Below are 21,921 nucleotides of genomic sequence, written 5' to 3'. Positions count from 1 at the left end.
ATAGTATTTTAATATCTTTCTACCATAACCATAACAAAGCAGGGTTTCCCGCAGAAAATTTGTTAGTTAAGGTGGTAGGTTGGGCGAGTGGGCGGGACAGAGGGTGTGGCAATCAAAAGGGCGGGGCGTATGCTTCATGATGAAAATTAAAATATTTTTTATTTAAAACTCTCAAATAAAATTTAATTTTGAAAAACTATGACAGAAAATGAACACATACTAGATTATTAATGAATTAAATGTTTTTACAGATACCTCTAATGGAAATAGCTGCGTAATGAAATGAAATTAAAGGGTTAATAAACACAAACTAAAGCAGATGTTGTAGAACGTCAGGCGAATGATGATAGATGGCGCAAAAATGATAAAAAATGATTATTTCCCACTATTAATTCCATTATCTTAAAGGAGTGTAACTACTGTAGCATGTAAATAATGCACATAAATAAAGTGAGCAAGAGCGCTCAACAATTATATCTAATCAACAGGCACGTGACACCTAGATAGCAGGTTGCTTAAACAACAAAATCACCAGCTAACTTACTTTCAATTTGCAAGAACTATAGACTAATACAGTAACAGGCTTAAATAACTCCAAAACATAAGTCCACTTACAGTTCTCACGGACATATGTTTTATCAACTGGCTATCCTCCAGACATGATGGACCACGTCTCTCATTTCGGCCGTGTGGTGCGCGTGCACGCTCGCAGTGTTAAGCATGTCCGCGCTATTCTCCGAGATGTTTTATCAACTGGCTAGTTATCCTCCAGACAGTGACGGTCCGGACCACGTCTTTCTAATTTCTCAAATTTTTTTTTTTTTTGGACGACCTAGTTAAGGGGGTAGGGTTTCCAAGCTTAGGCGGGCCGCCTGAACTGAAATGTGCTGCGGGAAACCCTTCAAAGTATGTAAATCCAGTCTTAATTTGATACACTGTCAGATAAATGGTCCCTAACTGTTACTGGGGCGGTGCCCTTTCAAAAAGTACACCTTTGCATCTGAAGAGTTTATATTAGACCTCCAAGGTATATGCTGGTACCAAAGAGTGCATATTAGTACCTCAAAAGTACATATTGGTGCCAAATGTATGTATATCTGTACCTAAATGTTACATATTAGGCCCTTTTTTAAGGTGCTGCTCCTCTCTATCCATTAAGTGGTCCTTTAGCACCTCTTTTTTTTTTTTTTTAAAGTGTAGGTTGGTAACACTTGATGATTTTGAGTTAAGCATTCAGGTTAGACAATTTAAAGCACATGTTACCACCTCTACAGTGTGTGCAGTTGTTCGTGTTAAGTTCTCCTCATTAGTTTACTGTTGCTCGTGAGCTTGTCATATGCTTTTCATTCAGAGTAGACATGCTGTGTGTAGTACATTCAAGGACAGCCTCCTTGTCATGACCTGTGGGCCACAATTATAACGTGGTCTCTCAGGAACCCACAGTTGACAGGTCTCCCCCTACCTCGAACTCTACTTGCTACAATTCCAATACGGCTCAGACCCTTAAGCAATAGGCCAACCCACCTCTACACCCTTCCCTCACCTCAGCAGATGCTACATGACCAAAGTTTTGCAAGTAATACTGAGATGGTCATCTCAAAAGCTTCACAAGCCCTTCTTTACCATCTGCTCTTAAGTCACGGAGTCAGGTTGACTCAGTCACATCACTCTTTTTGAGCGGTCTCAGCAGGAATCTTCTCCCACTCATCATGCCTGATTGCCTAAAGTACTGATCATGAAAATGTATGTCTCCTAGTAGCATGGAGCAGGTATGCATGTGCAGATGTTACTGTGATTGCCGGCGATAGATCCTCCAGTGCACTCTTCTCAGCACTCGCTGTCGTAGACGAAGCACCACCGTTTTGGCGAAAGCTGTTACTAAGCAGCAGTCTCTTTGATGAGAAGAAAATTGCTACTTGCTCCATGGAGGCTCAGCATTATGTCAGATTCTTGGTGTGTGTGATCGGTTCAGGGCGTTCTCACTCCCACACACTGTTTTGTTTTGGTCTTAGGCAATGATTAAGAAATGGCTTCTGGAGTTCAATGGATGGTGACTAGGAATTATGGTACACTGGCAGAAGAAATTGTTAAAAAAAATTACAAAAAGTACACTTTTGCACATAAAGATCTTATATTAGTACCTCAGAGGTGGTGCATATTGGTACTTAATAATGCATATTAGTACCTCAAACAAAAACCCTGTCTGAAACAGTACAGTGCAAAAAAAATAAAAAATGACCCAAGCTGTCACTGGGGCAGTACCCTTTAAAAATGTCCTAATATGTACCATATACACATTTGGTACCAATATGCACCACCTCTGAGGTACTAATATGAAGTCTTTAGTTGCAAATGTGTACTTTTTGAAAAAGTGCAGTACCATCCAAGTGACAGCTTGGGTACATCTTTACCTTATTTTTGATACTGTTGAAACAGTTATGTTGAGTTTTGGGGATTTTTGTTTTTGTTTATTGCACATTTTTGTGTTGTAGTGTTTATTTTTCTGACTTGGTCACACTAGTAGTTTAAAGTAGATGCACCGATATGGCATTTTTCCACTGATGCGATAGCTGATTATTCAGACTGATATCTGTCGATGTTACATTAACTTGCATTAACTTAATTCTGAGAAAAATTCTAAATGTTTTTCATTCACCATTAAAGGAATAGTCTACCCTTTTGCCATATTAAACTATGTTATTACCTCAACTTAGACGAATTAATACATATCTATCTTTTTTCATTGCATGCACTGTACAGCGTGTCATGAATGTGTTAGCATTTAGCCTAGCCCCATTCATTCCTATGGTACCAAACAGGGAAGCCACCAAACACTTCCGTGTTTTCCTTATATAAAGACATATATATTACATGAGGAGTTATACCAGTAAGTATGGTGCCACAAAAGAAAACTTTTTTTTGGTACCATAGGAATGAATGGCTAATGCTACACATTCATAACGCGCTGTACAGTGCACGCATTGAAAAAAGATTGTATTAATTAGTCTAGGTTAAGGTAATAACATAGTTTAATATGGCAAAAGGGTAGACTATTCCTTTAATACTGAACATTAAACTAGTGATGTTTCTTTACATTTTCTATACACAGAGCTAAAATTTGTTGCACTTTCCTGTTAAGATTGACAGGATAGTTCGGTTATGATTATTGTCTGTTTTTAAACTGTAGGTCGATAGTGTGAAAAATTGAAAACTTTTTTCTCTCATTTTCACTCTAACCTTTTTAGCAATCCCCACAAAAAGAAATTTTTCTTACAAAAACAAATGTGTTGGGGTTTAATCTGCAGAAATAAATGGAAATTATAAAGCAGACGGACAAATTATAAAAGCTATGATATTAAAAGAGATCTATGTTTTTAATATGGGCAGACAGATCAAAACATTGGTATGAAATTATAATTATGACCCCATAGGAGCGCTATTCTGACTATAAAGACTATAACAAGTAATATATCTACTGTAAGCCAGCCAGCTAAATAACTTTACTCTGGCGACATATTTAAGCACAATTTGCAACAACAAATTTCATAAGCTTGCAAATGCATATCAACAAATGCATAAGCTTGCAAGACATAAAAACATTGTAGCATTACGCTAGAATAAAAGTATCAGACGTGTTCTCTCGTTCAGTGTCTTACAGCAGAGTTATCCAACACAGGATACTGTTTTGACCATGAACTGACAGAATAACAACATACACCATTTCTCACAAATTTTGTACACATACCACCCCTCAAAAACAAAGAAAAAAGGTTTATAGTCCCAGGAAGGCTAATACACCATTACATTTTAACCTTAAAGAACTTCATATCACTAACTCATATCACTTATTAATTAAAGATGTAATGACAACACTGAACTGGCCAGATGGGGAAGTTTTAAGGAAAATGAGTAAGGAAGTAAGGAAATGTTTTGTAAAATTGGCAGAGAGGCTTCTTTGTGAACACAAACACGTCCCCTAAATGTTCTGGGATCACTCCCGTAAAGAGGACCTAGTAAAATTGCCGTAACACAGCCTATGCCTTAAGAGGCATGACGTGCTCTTTGACATAGGAATTTAAACGCAGATCAACATTCATGACGAGATATGTCGGCAAAATGGATAAAAAAGCCCCCCTGAAGATAAAATCATTCACCAGCATGACAGAACAGCACATCACACGCTTCTTATGATCTTGTCAAACAAAAATCCACACACGTAGTTTCTCAAAAGAGAAATCACGAATAATTAGCAAACTTCAGACGCTGTGGAAAAAACCTACTGTACCAAGTGTAGGACTTTAAATACATCACGTCTTTACAGGATCTTTACAGTATGTGTGTGAATGCTTGCACAGATTCCGGAAAATCATTGGCAGTGTGAATAAACCAAAAAATCAAATGATTCCGGACAAATCCTTGACGCATTTTCATGCATTTTCCATGCATTTTCCGTGTATTTTTCGTAATTTCTGTCTGAAAAGGGCTTGAGTGTGCCGAGTAATGAACTCAGAACAGTAAGAATAGTGAAGTCAGGCACAGATTTATCCTTTTCTCTGTTGAACTGTACTGCTGTAGGGACAGAAAGAAGGATAATCATGTCTTACTTACACCTTTGTCTTTCCAAGCTGTGTTCCCTATTCTGGCCCCTGGAGGCCTTTCTCAGTAGCCTGCAGGAAGTGTGATAAGATGCCTTGTCACCAGAAGGTGTGGAAACCACTGGGACCTTAATGGTTCCCTCCTTCGGGGTCAGATTTCATGCCTTCCCTCCGTATCTCCTCCATCATGCCAGATCTGTAAGGAGGAGCTGAATGCATAATGGCTTTGTCCTTCAGGATGTGAATGCTCTTTAAGAGATTGCCCACAAGTTTTTTTTTTTTTTTGCTTCTTCAGTTTCATTACTGTTTTATACAAGATATTTAATACAATTTCAAAGGGACACTCCACTTTTTTGAAAATATGCTCATTTTCCAGCTCCCTAGAGTGAAACATTTGATTTGTACCTTTTTGGAATCCATTCAGCCGATTTCCTGGTCTGGCGGTACCACTTTTAGCATAGCTCAGCATAATCTATTGAATCTGATTAGACCATTAGCATCGTGCTCAAAAATAACCAAAGAGTTTGGATATTTTTCCTACAGTATTTAAAACTTGACTCTTCTGTAGTTACATCGTGTACTAAGACCGACAGAAAATTTAAAGTTGTGATTATCTAGGCAGATATGGCTAGGAACTATACTCTCAAATTGGCGTAATAATCAAGGACTTTGCTGCTGACCATGGCTGCAGCAGGCGCAATGATATTACGCAGCGCATTAAAATAGTCCCCTTGGTTACTTTCAATAGCAGGGGACTATTTTCGGGCACTGCAACAAACATCTTGTTGATATCTTTTTGTACTTTAACGTTTTTTTGTATTTTGCCTGAAGCGATTTATTAAATACGTAAAGGCTTTTAAAATGAGTATGGATTAATGAATTAATTTAAATTTTGTCTTATTCATTCGCCATTATGTGATCTTATCCAAGATGAAAATTTGATGAAAGCATTACAGCTTTTAACCTGTCTCTGATCACCCCTACAACTTAAACTCTCATACACCCAGCTGGAAAACGGATTACAGCTGCGTAGTGGCACCAGAAGCCCCTCTCCCCCCTTAGATTTATTTACACAAAGCCAGCTGCTGTGTGATATTGGCTCAACAGAAATATTACTTCCCCCCGTCAAGTTTCATCGACATGCATTATTGACAGACTGGCATATGGGCCCGGCAGAGCAAGAGCGCTCCCACTGAAATATTTGAGATTGGGCCAGTTTTTTTTCATTTTGGTTTTAAAAGAGATCCCACTGAGAGCCGTTTAAATTTGTTGCCTAGCTACAAAGCTCATATGAACACATCAGTAATGGTGGAAGTGTTTGATTTCCGTCCTGCAGCTTTTAATATGTTATATATAGACCATATGTGAGTAGACTGTTTGCTTTGGTACTCAAATAGTCATGCATACTTTGTGGCTAGAATTACACATGTTTAATGCACAGTTGGTGGATGAGGAAACAACTGTATAAATTTAGACCTAAAGTTTCAAAGCTTTCATCAAAAGTTTAAGAAGACCATGTGTTACAATGACAAAATAATGTAATAATCACAATATTCTAGATCAAAAGTAACAATCCAATATATTTAACAATAAAGAAGGTATTCATTGTCGTTTTCTTGAAAGCATGTTTCACACTACATATTGAACGATTGTACTGTATGTGCATTTGTTTGGTCACATGTTTATTTAAATCTTCAGTCTTATCAGTCACAGTCCTGAAAGATGATGCCTGCATCGGTAATTCAGTCTGCCTTTGAAAGAGTCCTGAGAGATCCTGAGAAATTATTGATGACAGAGGAGTGTTGGGATTGATTGTTAAGTGGGCAAATTTGTCTTGCATGGATACGCTCCATTAGCTAGCTCATTCACCATCTGGCCCCGGGCGTGAGCATGGGGCCGGGGGGTGGGAATGCGGAGCTCGGCATAGCGGCCATGGGCGCCCTCACCAGCTTTGCCCACTCAGCCCTGCGGGCACCCCATCTGACCTGTGGATTGCCCCATTTTTACCTCCCTTTGGGAGGTCACAAATGGGACACCCCAAATGTAGCATTCTATTGAATAATGCAGGTTACCCATCTGGTTGTGGTAATTTATTATCAGTAAAATTGTCACAGTTGTGTTGTACGGATGCACTGGTTTTGACTTCACACTTTCGCCTGGTGTCAGACACCTGTGAAAGTCCTCTGAGGGGGAAGCGGTGCACAGATGCTACCTGATGTTTCAGCTTGTGAATGTGCCAACAACCTTACTGCATATTTGAAGTGTTGTGTAGGCTACTGTTTTGAGAATGCACTGAAAATAGAGCATTTAATTTTTTCTGCTTTGCAAAATGCATCAGATAATGTTAATGCATCACACCTTATGGTAATTCACACTTAGCTCATAGACTGTTTGCATCAGCACCCATAAACTACTATAGTTGCATGACTTTATACACACTTTCATATGCTGACATCATACTGGTTATCTGACTTCCTCCTCACTTTTAATAGTATACACACAAACAAACACACAATATTGAAAACATCCTAGGCTCTGACACTACACTGCAGACAAAATGCTTTTATATTTTTTAATCTTATTTTATTATTATTATACAAATTATATAATATATATATATATATATATATATATATATATTTAATGTAAATATAGCAATTTGACAGAAAGCGAAAACTTTCTTATTATGTTCCACTTTTATTTTAGTGACAGCTTGAACTAAAGCCTCCATGATCTTACAGGTTTGTGCAAGACCTGATGATCCATGTTATCCCAGTATGATTATATTTTGAGTGTTCCAGTTAGGATCTTGTGTGCTTCAATGGAAACAAGAAAATCTGACCTTAGTAACATGCATAACTTGCTTACTGACTACTGACCTGGAAACAATGCAGCATCGTAAATATTTATTCTTCATTCTTATGTTAAAAATTTACTGTTGTGTTAATTTTCAGGTCAGGGCTTTTTTCTAATTTACTGTTTTCTGCATAAAATCATCATTATTATGCAAAGAACATTCTGTGAAAATATAACCTTGATATCTTTACTATTGTCTGAGTAAGGTCATGTCAGTGATTGAAATCAAACCTCGATGCTCATAATTAGATCGAGACTTTAGCCTTGATTTCACAGAATGGGTCACATATACTGTATATCATGGCATCTCTTATCTATGCACATATACAGGTCACATGTCAGTGGCCGTTTGACTTGGTGTCACTCTCGGTCCTCTTTTAATGTGAGTATGGTGCCCAGCGGCTTTATAGGGGATTGTGTTGTTGTGTTCAGTCCCTAACAGACATAAAGGGCAGTGCAGTGGAAACAGAGACGGATAAAACAGAGTTCAACAGTCACATTTAGAGCTTGTCCTCGAGATACACTTCAATCTTAACTGTTTTGTTCTCTTGCTGGCTTTACCTTTGTCTTTCATTTTCCAGTTCTGATGTCAGAAATCTTTTCTGGACACAGATGCCTGCTATTAAACACATGAAAGCGCTCTTGAAGAATAATTGGGTGTGTTTACAGCATTTTCCCCATCGGACGACGGAGATCCTGCTGTTAATTCTGGCCAGTTAAAGGGTCTCAGTGCCGCCTGTGTGTCCAGCAGACTGATTGTAATGGGTTTAGAGAAGAGCAGACGGTCTGTCATAAATTGCATCAGTGATTTATAGAGGATGGTGTGGGAGGGTCAGTATTTACAGTGCACGGGAGCCAGTGTAAGTGTGTCTGTGTGAAAGTGACAGTGTCTGGCCATTTACATCAAACTGAGAGATAAAGGCTCCGTTCCAATCCCTAGTGTGCTGCCTTGCTGTCTTCTGTCTGAAGCTCCCTTTTAACAATTTGCCCTAAGCTAATTTAGAAGCGTGAGTATTATTATTTATTTATTTATTTGCAGATTTTTATTTCATTTTTACAAAAAAAAAAACAGGATTCTGCACAATTCAACGCTTAGCGATGCAATATCATAGCTGTGTCCCAATTCGAAGGCTGGGACGTATTCTAAGACCATACGCATACAGACCAATTGCATCACAGCAGAGCGACTTAAGGCTAGTAAGGCCTTCCCAATTTGAAGGATGCTTAAAACGAAGCCTCAAATTGCGTCCTTATTTCCCCGTGCAACAAATTCGTAGAACAAATGTATCCTTCACAGCCTAGGCTATCCCAAGATTCATTGCGCGCCTGTAATGGCTGCATATAACGGCTGGATATTTTTAAAAAAACATTTAAAATCTTTTTTAAATAAAAGTGTGTATTTAGCAGAAAAAATGTTGTCACTGTTTTAGTATTATAAGCAGGGCTTGACATTAACAGCCACCAAATGCGGGTAGATTTGGGCTAAGACAGCCAATCCCAGTAGCCACTTTTGCTGGTGAATATATTTTTTTTATTGTCATTTTTTAAAAAGTTATGCGAAATTATAAACAATGCGCAATGACACTGGGAAACTATAACTTCCATGAGCACTCCCTGCACCCAGCGCAACGTACTGAGACGTCTGTTGAGACGCGCGCGATCAGCGAAGGCTCGCTTGGCGGACCAAAGCGCCACCTTTTTACCAGAGAGAGTGCGAGAGCTGATGGATTTGCGAATGCACGGTACGCAGTCTGAGCACACACACATACACTTCGGGAAAGATAAAACAAATAGCATGTAAGTGATTGTTTTTGTGTTTATCTTTTCAGTTAACCTTCTACACCCCTGCTCCGCTCTTAATATGTTCATTAGAAGTTAATCTATCTATGCGTTTCTAGCATGTTTTTCAGGCACCTAAATATATGATATGATCTATGCTGATATTACCAGCTAAATAATGTAGTCTTAATTTTGGGTGGTCAGTCTGCATTTGAAAGTTAATCTGCATTTAATTGAGCTAAATCGAGTACAATTACCCAAATTAAAGTCATTTTAGGATGCCAAAGCCAAGTTTAATCATATAAAATTTATTTTAACAGCAACAAAATTTTGGCCAGTGAAAATGCTGAGTGGCTAGTAACTTTGGAAAACAACAAGCCACTTTGGCTGGTGAGCAAAAAAGTTATAAGTTATGTTTTGTATTAAAATTATTCTGTTTATTTTGTGTATATTTCTAAGGTTGATTAAATTTGATATACTGTTGAAAAGTTTTATATGCATCAACGTGTCATATTTTCTAAAATAAATTAATATTTTTCTGGTTGCATATTTATTTTAATTAGTCAGAAACGTTTTCGCTGTGTCCTGCTGACAAGCGCGGTGGGAGCATACAGCAGGCGACGCAAATTTTAGGTTCTCCAAAGGTTAGACCGTCCATTTCAGTTCTCTTTGTAAACTTCTGAGGCTGTCACTTTGGGACACAGCTCATATCAAAACATACACTGATCTGTATGTTGCTATGGAAACACAACCAAGCGATCGCTAAATAAGGTCAAAATATTAATTTCTAAGACATTTATTAACTTACTGGAGTCAGCTGTATTATTTACTATTTTGCCCTACAAAGGCTAAGTGTAGTAACTACGCAAACACTATAACTGAGAAAATGCCCTTAAAGTTTTTTACACCAGCCAGTCAAACATGTTACTGAAATTTTGGCACACACGTTTCTCTGAAATGGGACAAAATTTAACCAGGAGACTTTGTCACAAGACACATCAGATCTCACAAAACCCATTTGAACCCTTAACTCAATTTTGACCAAATACGTACTGCGCTTTGGCTGTGTAGGGCAGTATTGATGGATGGATTTGGTTTTATGAGTTATGGAGCCATATTGATCTCCACATAAAAAGATAAAAGGACAACATTTTAATTTAAAATAATGTTTTTGTGTTTAACTGAAGAAAGGAAGTCATATACAAAGATAGCATGAGGGTGAGTAATATATGTGACAATGTACTACAAAACCAGATCACACGGTTATATTTGTAGCTTAAGCCAACAATACAGTGTATTGTGACATTTTTATGCCAAAAATCATTAGGTTATTAAGTAATAATATGATAAATATTTATCAAATTTCCTAAGGTAAATATACAAAAAAAACTTTCATGGAACATGATCTTTAAAGGTGCAGTGTGTAATTTTTAGAAGGATCTTTTGACAGAAATGCTAAATAATATACAAAACTATACTATCAGGGGTGTATAAAGACCTTTCATAATGAACCGTTATGTGTTTATTACCTTAGAACAACCTAGAATTACCTAAGAACCTTTTTATATACATACACCGAGGGTCCCCTTACATGGAAGTCGCCATTTTGTGCTGCCATTTTTCTACAAAATTGCCCTTAACGGACAATTTTTTTTACTAAGTTGTCTCCCAGTTGTCTCCCATTTTTGTCCGGTGGAGGCTACCGTAGCTTCTCTATGTGTTTCAAAAGCGAGGGGTGAGCCGTGGACTAAGCCGTTGGTTGCAATTCACAACCTCACCACTAGATGCAGCTAAAATTTACACACTGCACCTTTAAATACTCTCAATATTTAGATTTTTTTCACCCTCATATTCCTGATTTTCAAATAGTATCGGCCAAATATTGTCCTATCCTAAAACATACATCAATGGAACGCTTATAAAATGTATACTTGATATCTTTAATATTGACTGAGTAAGGCCACGTCAAAGACTTGTTATCTATAAATAAGAATAAGAGACGTTAGCCTGGTTTTCATAGGCAGGGTCACATTTTGTTGAATTATACCTTTAAAACAAGTAAAGTAACAGTAATTCGAGTGTGATTTATTAACAGACACTTTAAAATATATGTAAAGGTCCTATAAAATCTCAGTGATTTCTTCCCCCTCAACTGCCTCTGATGAAGTTAAAACAATCTCTTCAACTTTCTGTCCAGTTCTTCTGTAGCAGTGTCCCCACTCACTTCAGTTCAGGCTGAGCCCTCATGCATTCAGTATTGTAAGACTATCTACATTTTTCAATCCCCGCAAGCAGAGGCTTCCAGTACACACCATGTGTTATAGATTCAGCTGGAGGCCGTTCCACCTCCACGGCTAAAGAATTTGTAAGTGTATTAGTCACACTCGGGTTATAGGATCTTCACCTTCTCTTAATACTATTCACTCTGCGAGGCCGCTCGGGGGTGATTGCGTTTTCCAGTAAAGTGTTGGAAAATCTTGATACGAAAGTGATGTTGAGGTTGTGTACCGGAACCAGGACACTGGTGCATTGAACAGATCTGTCTAGAAGAGACAAAGCTCAGCTCTGATTGGACAGCAGATGGCTAATGTAGGCCGCCACTCCTAATGAATTACGACAAAGGAAGCCCCAAGACACATCAAGCTTTTCTATCTATCTCTCTCTCTCTGTTCCTAAAGCAGATTAATTAGTAGCATGTTCCCTTATCGGCCAAGAAAGCATTTTCCTCAAAGCCCTGGAGAGATCTCACCAGGGTGCCACATTTTGCTGCTTAGCTTTACTGCACTTTAGCTTGTGTTTTATTTGTGTGTGCATCTACATTTCCTGTGGGTTGGTTTGTATATCTAGGCAACGTTTGGATGCTTGTCAATCTGCATTACCATATGCAAAGTAGAGCAATATGTTTGTCAGTATACTATAAATTAAGACACCACATTTTGTTACACCACTACAGCTGCATGTCATGTTTTGACAAATTCGCTCGGCAATTTAGATCATGCATGCATGTTTTGGTAAAGCTTTCCAATAATTATCTGCAGTCTTTACTGTAAGACGCTGTTTATATGATATTGAGTTTCCTCTAGAGAGTACAGTCATACAGTAAGTGGTCAGTGGGCGAGACTTTGTTTACACCTGGTGGTGCGATGTCCGTGTCTCCTTTAACCGCCTGCGATCAGATTTCAAATGCAAAATCTTTGACTTTACAGGAATATACATTTTTTCACACACTGTGTTAGGAACAGGTCACACGAAACGGAGCCTAAAAACAGGTCTGAGCAGGGTTCACCGCAAATCTTTTGAAGGCAGCTCTAAACTCTGCACACAAGACGGTCCTCACTTTCTCTCTCCCCTTCCCCCATAAAACTAATTAATGATTTATGCCAGTCTCTTTAATATTAGCCCTAAATACTGATGGTGTTTGATGTTTAAATCCGTTCGTCAGGAAATGTAAGCTAAGCATTTCATCAATGCCACAGGGCTTCTTTAGCTTCAACAGCACAGGTCTCAGTGTGGATCTAGTGCTTTAGATATGTTTAAGTAATCTGCAGTCGAGTGGGATTGAGAAAGGAGACATGATGTATTGTTCACATTTTGCTATTTTTAGAAGACAAATTAGGCTGGTTGTGAGCTCTTAAAGCTTCTGTATAAGTTGGTGTGGAAAAAGATGAGTTAATTATAAAATATTCATTACAGTTTTTATCTGTCTACCACCTTGCTGTCTTTAGGCTCCGCCCCTTGATTTCATCTGTTCCCAAGAAGAAGAGGACAGAAGCTAAACCGGTAGGTTAAATTTGCACACTTCATTATTATTGTTAATGATAGAATGGTGGATTTTCTATTGCATTGTTTTCTATTATCCCACCTACAGTTTTGCCCCAAACACACAGCATTTGTTAATAGTAATGCATTAATTTAAAATTAAATGTAAAATTACCAATACATATTTAAAATATAACACTGTGTCTAAACTCTGTGGACCCAGTACAGGGTCCAAAATGACGTCATCGAAATATTTGTTTAATTTTCTGGGTCTGTCATGGACCCAGAACCCCATATGTGAAACTGTTTAAAAGCTTAAAAAAGTCTATTTTCTGCAGATATGCATCAATTTGACATATGTTTTACTGTAAGAACGTTATTTATACTTAATTTACACTACCCCCCAATTTGTATATTATTCAATATTTATAGTTTCCATATCGCTGAAATATGACACACATGTGGAAGTCTTTTATCAAATGAGAGCTCTCATTCCCATGATTCCCAGGAGGAAAGCGCCTCTTTTTTATATGTATTATAACACAGACAACATATAAAATAATTGTTATCACTTTCAACAGTGGTTTATGTAATTTCAAAGGGTTTCCTGTAAAATGATACCAAACTTTTGTATGTACACCTCTTCCAGTCCCTCCAGAAAAACGTGATTATGCGATCGCATGATTCAATGCATAATCAGCCAAAGTCTGCATATTTATGCAGGGGCTGCATTTTTTTAAATACGCCGCACTTTCGCTGCATAAATTGCAGAATTCCGCATGCAAAATATGCGTGGCTTGCATGATTTCATAATCCCTGCATTTTTGAACCAAAAAGTCACATATATCTTAGCAGAAAGTTGAAAAATGTCGCATTTACTTCACACAAGCGCAGCCATGCCCTCTGTTGCCAAGGGAACGTTATGAAGTGATGTAATTACATGACGTGAACATCATAGAAAAGCTGCAAGTTCCCGCAGTTTTTGCACGTTCTCGCTATTTTTGCAAGTTCCCGCAATTTCATCACATAAATTGCATAAATAACCTGCATATTCCATCACATTTTTTAAGAAAACGTGCCGCGAGATCAAGAATTTTGCCGGGACAACACCCACAAAAATTTTTTTTCGGGAAGCACAGCTCTTCATGTGAGTATGGGAAAGCCAAATCGGGAAATCCCCAAAATAGGTATTGTGCTTAAGGGGTTAAAATAGGTTAATTCACGGCAAACTAATGTAAATAATAATAAACACTGTATTAAATAAGATTAATACATTCTAAAAAATACACAGCTCGCTGTTAGTTCCTTAACTAATGTTAAAAATATCTTTAAAAAAGAAAAACTAGGTTCAACCTAAAAAAGTAAGTAACCTGGTTGCCTTAAATATTAGGTTAATTCAACTTAAAAATACTAGTTAACTTAAACATTTTCAACTAATCAACTAATATTTTTAAGTTCATTTATAGGAATTTAGCAGACGCTTTTATCCAAAGCAACTTAAAAAGATAAGGAAACAATCAAGCGATTTGTCATAGGGAGGCAATAATACAAGTTCTTATACCAAGTTACAAGTTTTCACAATTCCGAAATGATACCTGTTGAGAGAGAAAAGAGAGTTATTTATTATTATTATTATTATTTAAGTAAGCCAACTAGGTAACTTACTTTTTTATATTGAACCAACAAATCATTTTACAATGTGCATGCTTGCAGTGTTAACTTACAATGCATTCAAATATTAAATTTGTCTTAATTGAGAAGGCTTACACATACTCACACTGTAAATGCGAAGCCATATTTGTTGCTCACCATGTCCCTTTTCAAAATATGCCATTGGCTAAAAATGTTGTATGATCTTATCTTCAAATGCAATTACAAAGATTAAATCAACAGTGTTCTTGTATGCACCTCATTTCATAACCCAAGAGCTAATGTGATTACACATCAGTAGAACTGCATGCGGTCTATTTTCTCATTGACCTAATGCGCAATATTTCAGGAATACATATTTAGTACAGGTCAAAATACATTCACTCGGTTCAAGCATCATGAATCTAACCCTACTTAACCTGCAGCTTTAAATCAGCTTTCATGATAATCAAACAATTCATAGGTAAATGTCATGGTGGAAAATATTAGAGCACCATATTACCCAGTACAGAGTTTATATGGCATATACATTTAATCTCTAAATCAATACATGCTGCATAATTTGATGGATTGGTGCTGTGATTTCTGGGTCTTAGTGCCCCACTGCATGTTAAGGTATAGCAATAGCACACCCTGTATTAACCAAAGTACTTTTAAAATAAAAACCCCAGAAAAATGTAGTATCAGGTTTTTCTGTCTCTATGCAACTGAACTGCTGTCACTGGTACAGGTCGCTGTCGAGCGGCTTTTGTTATTGGCTGCTGGGACATTCTGATATTAATAAGGGTTGTATAATCTATTATGCATTTCTGAGAGAAATGTGGAGGAGAGTCATTTTAACAAAGAGTCGTTAGCAGTACTCTCTTATTTCCCACAAAGCAAGAACAAAGGGCACAGTTTCATGCGGTGCTTGAGACAAGCATAAGGGGCTCTTAGTTTCTGTCTGCTGCAAAAACTCAGATTGTAATACAGCTATGAAAAAACAATTTATACTGGAATATATAATGGACTATACAGTACTGTGCAAACGTCTTAGGGGCCGTTTAAACGACAATGATTTCAACCCGTAAATGGGAAAGTTTATGCAGTTTGGCTGTTTGTTTACTTGACAACAAACTTTTGATAACGTGTTTTAAAGTACGTGTAAATCAAAATGGAAAGATTTTGATAGTGTTGTCTCCCTCCCTCATGAGAAATCGTACATTTTTTACGAGTTGGCTAATTCGTATCAATTCATATGAAGTTAATCATGCAAAATCGTACGATTCTAATGAAAAAAACAACAACGAAACCAAACCCCGCCCCTAACCCCAACTTCACAGTGGTCAAAGCAAATTGTACCAAAACTTACAAATGTGGTTGTATGAATTAATGCGAATTAACCAACTCGTAAAATATGTACTAATTCCCGTGAGATAGTGTTGTCTCCATATAACTTATTTGCAAATACACATGCATGATAGTGATGATGTCATGCACATGCGTTAAATCAGTCTATTGTCGTGTGCGAGTATAACCAAACCAAATATTTAGAAATATTTCAATTCATATTTCAATAATTTAATAGCATGTTTGCATGTTTCACTTCAAAAACAGTAGTATTTTTCATTGGTATTGTTACCTGTTAATGGGTTAACCTTTTTCTGTTTTTTTTTGTACATAAAACGTATCTGTCCATTTTGGATGAGTTCTTAGTTTTCTGATATACTGTAGTGTTGTATATATGTTATATATATATAGAGAGAGAGAGATTAATCGCATACAAAATAAAAATGATTTTTTTTTTGCATAATATATGTGTGTGTACTGTGTGTAATTATTATGTATATTTAACCAGACACACATATTATATTCATTTCAGATTTTTTTTATATATATAATTTTTTTACATTTATTATATAGAATATAAAAAATATAAATAAATATATATAAACATGTACATGTTTCTTAAATACATACATGAATGTGTGTGTATTTATATATATACATAATAATTACACAAAATTTATTTTGTATGCGATTAATCGCGATTAATCTTTGCCCAGCACTAGATTAATTGCGATTAATCGCATACAAAATAAATTGAATTAAATTAACTGAAGAGGTTAATTGTTTTTCAACACCTCACAAACCTCCTGGACCTAATGAACCCTAGTTTGACCTAAAGGAGATTATATATTGACGATATATTAACGCTTCTCCAACAAAGTTTACGAAATTTTGCCACTTTATAGTCCAGGGTCACTTGTAGTGATGAACCTACCTCATTGTCTATCTAAACAAATTGCTCAATGCTTTTGTCATCTTGATTGTTTGTGTTTATCAGTCTGTAGAAGAATGCATGTGTGTGCTGGCATGTGCTGCTTCTTTACAAGGAAGCATCGACATTTATGGGCCTGGCATATGTGTAATGAGCAGGAGATGTGGAAGCGGTGAAGAATCCAGATGCGGGAAGTTTATTAAATCAACAAGGTCAACAATCCAAATCAGCAGGCAAAACAATGTAGTCGAAGGGCAGGCAAATAAAATCCAGTACACAAAAAGACAGTCCAACCAGGCAAAAAGAAATAAGGGTAATCAATCTTACATAATCAAGGGTAATGTAAGAAAACAGAAAATACAGGAAATATACCCAAAGTGTACCCAAAAAGTATACCCAAAAATATAAAATACACATAATTTTCCCAATTTAAGACTCTTGATCTTAAAATATAAATTTAAGTGATGAATATATATATATATATATATATATATATATATATATATATATATATATATATATATATATATATATATATATATATATATATATATATATATATATATATTGCTGAACTATTACTGATTGCAAACACATCTCTTCTTCTTAATGAGATCATTTATGAACCAGACTTTCCAGCCATCAGGCGTTTGCATGTCTCTGCAATGCCAGCCCGAGTGACCCACTCAGGGTGTTGCCCACAGGTGAGCTGGAAGCCGTCTTATAGGCATCTGCCAAGCTTAGCAATCCTGCCATTACAAAACCCCACTGCTGCTGTTTCCCGTTAACTGGCAATGCCTGAAGAGTGGCCTCATGGTAGAGCAGCACGTCTGTGCTATAATTACCACTGAGACTTCCATGCACTTCCTGTATTTTCGTGACACGATAATTGATTTAGGCCTCTGCCTCCCCTGAGCAGTACTTCCTTCCTCCGATGCCTGCTGGGAAATGTTGCCCTGAATCATTTGTACCCTTTGTTATGAAGATTTACTTTGTTTTCTTAAACTGTGATATGAAGAATTGAAGGATGTTGCAGGTCTGTTTCAAACAGTTATTGCCCACATGGGCACTACATACTAACCGCTAAATCACGGTTCCAACCAAGAATATGTATCTAACATGTAGTGGCTTATGTTTATGATCTTTAATTGTTTTATAAACAAACAGATTAGGTCTTCACATGCATATTGACTCCCATTGTTTTGTAACATTACATCTTTCAGGTCTCCCCCAGCATCACCACCATGTTGCCTCCTGCAGCCCCAGAGCCCCCAGTTGCCCCCACTCCTCCCCCTGTGGTGGAAAGTGGCCCTGTGGCATACGAGGAGCCTGCAGAGGAAGAGGAGGAGATTGAAGAAGAGCCAGAGGAGTCTTGTGTTAGCGCCATGCAGCTGATAGGTGGAAATGGTCAGTATGTCACAATAAACCATAGCTGTGGATAATCAAGTCACGGTTCAAGGGTTGAACGATCAAGATTGGTCCCAAGATCTGGCTCTCTTTATTTTGACAAATTGTTTAATGTTAAGTGGGCCGTAACTCTCCAGCCCTTTGTAACAGACTGCAGTTGGAGGTTTATCAGCTTGATCAACCGCACCTATCTTTTCTCCTCTGAAAGTCATACAGTACATCTACAAATACTCGCTTATCACAGAAGTGTCCTATTGTAGTAGCACTCTGCCATCTAATCTAATCTTCTGCTTTCATCAAGAAATCCCACAACTCATTTACATTTTTGTTTTTTTACAGACTATGGCTGTGAAGCTGAAGAAGAAGAAGTATTCTAGTGTGCAAGCGGCATTCTTTTCAATAAAATGTGTAAGGGAAAGGACCAAGAACTTGAGGCACATGTGACAGAGCTGCAGTATGTAGGACACTTAAAAGGTCGCCCATCCTCATCATTCTTTATATGACTGCCTAAACTGCAGTATCTTCATAATGATTCGCTATGTAAAAAGGTGGACCGGCAGCTTAAGACTGAAAAACAAGTGGGTAAGACCATTTTAGCACTTTGCTAATATTCAGCTAGACAGAAACCATTAGTAGTGGTTTGGATAATAAAGGTAATACCAGGTTTGTAGCTGGTATTATAGGATTTAAATGTGTACAGGTAGGTAATTCCTGGAAATAAATGTATATTTTACATATATACTCTAAAAAATGCTTTTTTTTTTCAACCTGGCATTGGGTCAAAGGACAACCCCAACTGATGGGTTAATTTTACCCAGAAAGTGTTCGTATTTGACCTGCGCTGTAGAAAGTGACAGGTTAACTTTAAAAAATAAAAATGTAAAAAATAATTAAATAAAAAATGTAATTAAAATAAAAACAAAAAAAAAACTCAAATGAAATTTTCTCACTTTAAGTGAAACCAGTTGAAATATATTTTTAAAGTTTTTTTAATTAAATTTCCAATTGACGTAATTATATTAAAAATAATTTGTTTAAGTAGATCTGACTTTCACTTTTTACACTGTACAAAAGGGTTAAAACAACAAACATTTAGGGTTGAAACAACTCAGCATCTTTTGGAGTGTAATAGGAAGATGAGCTGTGAAATGATGCTGTTTAATGCTATAGGAGGCATAGTGAAGTGTACTAAAACAGATGCACATATTGTTTTTAAACAAGAACTCTATTTCTTGTAATGTTAGCTTTTTGGTTTATATTTAACTCACATCTAATGGATTTTTATGTTTTTCTAGTGCTTAGCTTTTTATTGTTTACCTAATTTTATTCTCTATTTATCTGCTGGGACCAAATGATGTCTGTATGACATATGTCTGTATATATGTACATATAACAGTATTTTGTCAAGTGTGGTGCTATATTTCCCATGAAAATGTAAATTATCCTCTTTTGTTTTTCATTGAATGTAACTGTAATGTTATTATTTTTATCTCAGTGTAGAATTATTGTCATTTAAATAAGTTGTTGGGATCATCATCAGTGGATTTCAACACTGCCTACATTCTGGGATGGGAGACGAGTGATTAGAACATTATAATGTATGTAAATAAATTCACATTGTCTTTGTGAAGTCAATTTTCTTGAAACTCCTCCAGAATATTTTGTCTGCAGGTATTTGTAAAAAGTCTGACTGTATTGATTCACCTCTGAAGCAGGCAAAATGATTCAGTGACACTTGAATGCGTTTGACCTTACAAGTTAGTTAGTCTTGAACAATTGAAGAGCTTCTGACATGTTTTCTTAAATGAGCACTTTTATCAGGCTCTGTTCTTTGGGTTCAGTAATTTCACTTTAATGGCAATGAAAAGGTTACTAGTCAATAATTAAAATGCCTAGTTTTCACAAATGTCACTTTAGTCATTTCATTGGTGTTTACAAATTTGACTGTCTTTAGCTGCAAAACCCACATTCATGCAGGCTATTTTGGCAATAATCTTCACTTCTATAAAATCTCAATTTCTGAATAAAGATGAAAGTAGGGATGCAACGATAAATGCAGATATACACTAATAATGCGTGGCTGATAACTATTCTGAATCGCACAGACGATATTATGCACAGCTATTTCATTTACTATGGCTTTTGTTCAGTAAGTCCTTATAGATATTTATTACACGGCTCTCTGGAATGCTTGATTCTGATTGGTCAGTCGAGACATTTGCAGGTTCGTTCTTTTTAAATAATAACCGCTCCAAAGTAATAACGCATAGCCGGTACTACTTGTACGAGTAAAATCGCTCCGCGCCAATAAAGATCAATAAAGATTACTGTTTGGCGCCATCTTGTGACAAACACTGGACAACCACGACAAGACACAGACAGCTACTGAGACTGAACTTGACAAAATAGAGCATGACAGCTACGAAGCCAACACACAAAAAAATACAGAATGGGCATTAAAACTTCTCAAAGACTGACTAAAAGAGAAAAAATGGAGACAGACAAGTATGAAGCAGAGGATCTTAATAAGGTATTACGATCATTTCATGCATCTGTGCAAAGTTTCGCGGAAGGATAAACATGTTAATTTAAAACAAATATGCCAATAAAATGTTTCAAATTCATATTCATGTCCAGTTTTTTTCTTATGTGTCAAGTAGCCGTGTAATAAGCGGGATAATGTAGAGGCAGCCGGTAGTTATCGGGAAATAAGCCCCTTCAGTGTGATACAAGACCCTCCGCTTCGCGTCGGGTCCTGATCACACTGTCGGGGCTTATTTCCCGATAACTACCGGCTGCCTCTACATTATCCCTTACATACTGTATAAAGCGCAGTCCTTATAGTCGTTTATAAAATGCATTTAAAAAAGCATCACTCGTCAAACATAATCATTATACATATTCTTTATTATCATGAGAATACCTGAAAAGGTTTGAAGAACAGCAATATAAATTTAGCTTAAGCCATTTCCTGGAGCGGCGTGTGTATGGTTCTTCTTCTCTGGCCCATTTGAGTTTCTGCACGAGAGCGCCCTCTGGCTTTTGGATGTAGCGTCATTTCATTGAGAAGCATAGCAAGCATCATTGCACCCCTAGATGAAAGTATAAAAAGTTCAGTCAATTTCCTAATATATTCTGTAAACCTCCTTAAACACTTGCAGCTCGATGTAAATATGCCGTTGGTCGTCTAATTGTTCTTCCGTGCACTTAAAGGACTTTGCTTATCATGGCGTTTAACGGATTCTGCACACAATTTTTGTCCTGAGGCTGGGATTTAATGTTTGATAATATGTGCCAATAGCATTTGGTCAATATCATTATCTCATTTTTGACTGAGGTGGCGTTTAGCGGTGTTTGCATCTGAGCTCCTCAATTTCCATTTACCTTTCAATGTTTTTGTAAATTTTTCAAGGCTCATACGTAAAATTTGCGTTTCTCAGCAGGCTGTTACAACTTTGTTTATGAATTACTGCCTATTTTTACTGCTTTCTTTTTGTGTATTTCCTCTCTTTGTATATATTCTCAGGCTAACGTAAGATAAAGGCACCCTTGCTTTCTTAACAGTGCATCATACGTCAGTTTCTGATATCATTAATAATGTCTCAAATCAGATTT

At 36.8% G+C, this 21,921-nt stretch overlaps 1 protein-coding gene across 5 annotated transcripts in view; it reads left to right on the top strand.

Moving 5' to 3' along the window:
- The window catches only part of brf1b (BRF1 general transcription factor IIIB subunit b), a 74,228-nt gene extending 53,391 nt beyond the window's left edge, over positions 1–20,837 (top strand). For 3 of the 5 annotated variants that reach the window (XM_065257183.2, XM_065257180.2, XM_065257181.2), the window contains exons 17-19: positions 12,956–13,010; positions 18,123–18,306; positions 18,646–20,836. In XM_065257183.2, the coding sequence (XP_065113255.1) occupies positions 12,956–13,010; positions 18,123–18,306; positions 18,646–18,683 (277 nt within the window). In that variant the 3' untranslated portion in view covers positions 18,684–20,836. Of the gene's footprint in view, positions 1–12,955; positions 13,011–18,122; positions 18,307–18,645 lie in introns of all 5 variants that reach the window. The other 2 variants (XM_065257184.2, XM_065257179.2) reach the window with 2 other exon arrangements.
- The last annotated feature ends 1,084 nt before the right edge of the window (positions 20,838–21,921 follow it).

This window comes from Paramisgurnus dabryanus, chromosome 12, assembly GCF_030506205.2.
Source record: "Paramisgurnus dabryanus chromosome 12, PD_genome_1.1, whole genome shotgun sequence".
NCBI lineage: Eukaryota > Metazoa > Chordata > Actinopteri > Cypriniformes > Cobitidae > Paramisgurnus > Paramisgurnus dabryanus.
The sequence above is the reverse complement of the archived record's forward strand: the minus strand, read 5'-3'. Positions and strand labels throughout refer to the sequence as shown.